The sequence below is a fragment of the Octopus bimaculoides genome, chromosome 6 (genome assembly GCF_001194135.2).
Source record: "Octopus bimaculoides isolate UCB-OBI-ISO-001 chromosome 6, ASM119413v2, whole genome shotgun sequence".
Classification (NCBI taxonomy): Eukaryota; Metazoa; Mollusca; class Cephalopoda; order Octopoda; family Octopodidae; genus Octopus; species Octopus bimaculoides.
The window spans coordinates 80,371,489-80,376,317 of record NC_068986.1 but is presented as its reverse complement, the minus strand read 5'-3'; the positions used below and the strand labels follow the sequence as shown (position 1 = coordinate 80,376,317).

Sequence of the window (4,829 nt, the reverse complement as noted above, 5' to 3'; positions counted from 1 at the left end):
ACACACACACACACACACACACACACACACACACACACACACAGATAGACATACATACATACATATAAACATATATAACGCTCGAATGATCACGTTATCTAGGACAAGAGAAATCTGAAATACTTTCTTAAGATTATAAGATGATGGTTAAAACAAGATGCGTTCCTTCACAAGCTTGCTACCAAAATTTACTCTAACCTAAAAAAAGTACATACATACATACATACGTATTACACGAATACCGATTGATACTGTCTAAATTCCAATGAATACACCTTGTTTTCAGGCTACAAACGTCTGATCATAAATCTGCTTAAATAGAATCGACCTGAGATTAAACAACATCCTTATATTCGTGTAGCGCATAATTATGCTAAGAGAATGGAGACATACCATAGTCTTTAGCAATATAGTTTCAGAATGATTTGGCTGATAGATTCCCTAAATTTCTTGAGATCATTTATAATTAGAAGGAAAACTGTCGAATATTTGGTTTTTCTGAAGTTAAGTGTGGAGTCCTGTAGGAGTGAGAAGGTTTACACATGTCTGAAAGGTCTGAGAACGGTAGGACATTGAGGGAAAATGATGAGATGTTTTTTCCTATTAGGTCCCTTGTTTAGTCCTAAGACAGCCCTGGTCCAGCAGATCTATGCTCAAAATTGTTCAAGCCGCTTTTATTTAGGCATATTGTATCTAGGGCTACATTATCGAATACATACCAATTTATAAGGCGATATTGTGTTATTTGATGGAAAATCAGCTGCTATATCTAGCATGTCGTATGATTACATAGATTTCCCCTTTCCATTGACTATTCGTCTTATGACAATAGGGTGGCAGTGTGGAGTACGGTTGATGTAGTTGGTACTGAAGAACCTGAAGATCATGATATAGGAAATTTTATTGGAAACTGTAAATTTCAGAGCAACGTTTATCCTATTGAAATAGAGAAATCTGGGAAGGTAACGTTGCGGTTAGTTGGGAAGTGTAGAATCTAATTTACTCCCAAAAGAACAGACAAGATGATCTTGACAAGTCTCGTTTGCAAAGAATTCCTCAACTTTTGGTGATTTTATCCAAGAACATCTAATGGTAGTTTGAAGACGGCCTTGGAAAGGTAGATATTAACATAGGATGTTGCCAGGAGAGTGGCCCTAGGGAATTGAAAGGTGGCGTTGTTAGTTATTTAACAGAGATAATAATAAAATAAGCTAGAAAAGGCAGGAGGGTAGAGGGGGGTAAAATAAGTTATCGCTGTAGCGAGGCTTAGGATATTTCAGGATATATTTTATAATTTCTTTATATTCGATTTTATAATTTTCTTTATATCATGCATTTTATAATTTCTTTACATTCGATTTACTATATTCCTCAACGAAACTATCGTAAAATTTTCACCAGGAAAAGACAGGGTTATGCAGAAGATAAGGTTTAAATCTGCCTTTTGGACAAAAATTATTCAGTATTGGAGCATGGTCGATGTAATCGACCTACCCTTGCCCCAGAATTGCTAGCCTTGTGCCAACATTTGAAACCAACATTAATAGACACTTTATTATGAGAACCGTATATAGTTGGATTTGTAATATAATTCTGTAATGGACATTAATAATTGTTTTTTTGTCTTGTCGGAGCGAAAAGACTAGAAAACGATATCAGCCTAATGTTAGGTCGAAGACCTTGGCCAATTTGGAAACCTTTCTGGGTTATCATCGGTCCGTTGTGTATACTAGTAAGTTTTCTATTAATCACATCTGTTTTAAATCCCTATTCTATATATAAATTATATCTCTTTTGTATATAGTTTCCAGATCAATCTAGTTTAGCCTCCGAACACAGTCCACCTTTGGTATTAGTGTTAAATTTAGTTTTAGAGTGGTGCACGTGATAAGTGGTCTGAGAGGTTGTGCACTTGTGTATCTGTATGGTGATACATGATTATAACAATAAGACGTAATATTGCATTATATTTGTATTACAGGGTCTCTGGGTATTGAGCATAATGTCCTTCAAACATTTGAGTTACGGTGACGGGTCTGTGTTTCCCAAGTGGACCAACTATACAGGCTTGGGTATTGCTCTATTTACCATCATTCCGGTGCCAATTTTGGGTATGGTAGAAGTCATGAAGCACAAAGGATCTTTTCTCAATGTAAGTTGTCATCTCACACATCTTGTTTCTTATGATTTCTCATTGCTGAAACTGTGATATTAGAAAACATAATGTGTATAAGGCTAATTGATTATAAACCATATGCCTGTATAGTAAATACAGTATGAATATGTTGACTGGAATAAAAAGGTTCTAGTGAGAAGTATCTTTGTCTATTACCTTAGACTCATAAATGGTTAACGAGATATCAAATTTAACAGACAAGATAGAAATATCTACTGTCTTTGCTATACACTGTTGACCATTTTCTTCGACTATAAGGGGATTTTTCATCATGAGTATGCTCAGAAAACAAGGGTTACTACCGTGACGTTGTGCGGCGTTTGTTGTATGGGAATTTTTATAGCCCGCTGTATGCCATTTTCTATCAGTAGAGACGAGTATTTTTGTTTGAGCAAAAGTTTTCTTAGTTCTGTTAGGCCGTTTGTTCCTGATATTTGCATCTTCAACAATGGTACAAATTCTTCAGGCTAGGCAGTAATGGGATGTTGCGTTTTGTATGTGGTGGATGGCATAACTTAAAATTCAGGTATTGATGTGTGTCGGTGTGTTTGTAGTATATGTCTGTTGTAATGGTGGTGTCCTTTTAATTACCATTATATCTAGGAATGATAATTTGGTGCTACCCATCTCCTTTGTAAATTGGAGAGATGGGTGTAGGTTGTTCAGAAGGATATTGAATTCAACAAGAGTATTTAGAAATTCTGTCCAGATTATGAAAAATCGTCAAGGTATCTCTTCCATACCTTTTCAATATAATTTCTAGATCTAGTGCTATAGTGCTCCTCCACTTAGTAAAATCACACACTGATTGGTCAGAATACAGTTTGCAAAAATTAACATTCTGGAACCAATACAAATGTATTTAAGGCATACAGTTTAGCCATCTCACTACAGTTGTAAATTGTAAAACATAACTGTCTCCACTACTACATGAAACTGAAGATTGCATAGTTTAATGCATGAAAGTACTCGTTCAGTCAGGATGGGCATTTGATATTCTATCATTTCATTATATTATATTATCATATATTATATTATTATAAGATTGTAAATAAAACATGAAAATCAGACAAAGTTGGAATTTCTTTGAGTAATATGATCTTCTATACACAATCATACACACCCGTATATATATATATATATATATATAGGTGAGAAAGTTGGTATGTGAAAGCATGTGGTTGGATGTATAAAAGATAATAAGAGTGAAAAAACTACAGAAAGCTTGTTTTACATGGTTAAAGTATATATTTAAATTGTGTCAGAAAAATGTTAGAAAAATGTTATAAAATCTTTTTGGTATATAAACATTGTATTTTGAGAAATAACCGGTTTCGTGTTGTCTTTTCAAATTTCTCTACTTCATTGTAACGTGTTTGCTCCAATGTATGTGGCAGTAGAGTTATGTAATAGATTTTTCACGGTGCATTAACTTCCCACGACAACACAAATACCACTCTATATTCAACAGATCCACTTTAAAATTATCGTATTCTACCACTCTAGTGCTTCTGCTAGTGTATATATGTATGTATGTATGTATGTGTGTATGCATGTATGTATATGTGTGTATGTATGTATGTGTGTGTGTGTGCGCGCGCGCGCTGGAATGTATTAATGGTTTAAATTTTTAGTTTTGGTTTTATTTCTTGCAGAGACTAAAGCAAAGTGTAAAGCCAACCGTTGAATGGTGTCCAGCAAAGTCAAGAGTTGATCTCAAGATAAGTATCTCCAAGCCTGAGGAAGAAGTTGACAGCCATCTTTTGTAAAAATCCCTTGTGTCTATGAAGTGATTATTATAATACATGAAATATAAACTGTTTAAATATTTAATGGCTAATAATGTTTTAGACGCCATCTCATTAAAATTTAAGTTCGTAATGAAATATGTAGGGCGAAACCCACAACTACAGAGGAAGGTCATTCACATGTCAAGCTAGAAGACAAATAAAATACTTTATATATCAAACTGACATGTAAAAAAGTACGAACCACTCCCATACTTAAAGAAGAATGTAATGATGGAAACAAACAATAAAAGTAAAGTAAAATAAAGAAAACGTACTGAGGTGTCGCTTTCTTGAGTGTAGTACAACCTAGAACATTGCATTATTTTAGCAACAGAATTACGCCTGCTTTTATGCTCCTTTTGTGCTAGCTTATTGCACTCGACTGGAAGATGATTAATACTTTCGACCACTTTTCCACACATCCTGCGTTTGCTCTGTGATAGTTTTATCAGTCTTTGTTTTAATCAAATTCATTCTGATAGCTTGCTCCTGAACAACTAAAATTAGCGATTCAATTTCTCATGACAAAGATTTATCTGTCAAACACAACCAACTTTATTTCCAACATACCACGTTTACAGCATGAATTAGCAATGAAACGTTTTTCTTTTTCCAGCTATTTTTTCTATCGGTTTTCTTTCTTTGAATCTTTCAGTTTCTGCGAGTTCTTCGATATTTCTAGCTGCAGATAATAGTCTTTCTTCACTATGCACAACATAGTTTGTCAGATCTAGCATCGCTGCACTTTGCATTTAACAAACCTATGCTTCCTTCCTTTCTTGATTACCAGAACATGTTGTTATTACAACGTATTATGCGTCGGGAACAAATTCCTAGTTCAATCCAATTCCTGTCGTTCTTTC

General features: G+C 34.4%; 1 protein-coding gene across 1 annotated transcript; it reads left to right on the top strand.

The window, feature by feature from the left end:
- Positions 1 to 1,636: 1,636 nt before the first annotated feature.
- On the top strand, positions 1,637 to 4,202 carry LOC128248046 (sodium-dependent noradrenaline transporter-like). The gene is made up of 3 exons (XM_052968441.1): positions 1,637 to 1,732; positions 1,982 to 2,152; positions 3,832 to 4,202. The coding sequence occupies exons 1-3, from the start codon at positions 1,664 to 1,666 to the stop codon at positions 3,943 to 3,945; spliced, it is 354 nt and encodes a 117-aa protein (XP_052824401.1). The 5' UTR covers positions 1,637 to 1,663; the 3' UTR covers positions 3,946 to 4,202.
- The last annotated feature ends 627 nt before the right edge of the window (positions 4,203 to 4,829 follow it).

Bases quoted from the DNA above. Each gene is read 5' to 3' on its own strand.
- LOC128248046 (XM_052968441.1), top strand. From the start codon at position 1,664: ATGTTAGGTCGAAGACCTTGGCCAATTTGGAAACCTTTCTGGGTTATC. The intron at 1,733-1,981 runs GTAAGTTTTCTA...TTTGTATTACAG, and splicing joins TCGGTCCGTTGTGTATACTA to GGTCTCTGGGTATTGAGCAT. The intron at 2,153-3,831 runs GTAAGTTGTCAT...TATTTCTTGCAG, and splicing joins ACAAAGGATCTTTTCTCAAT to AGACTAAAGCAAAGTGTAAA.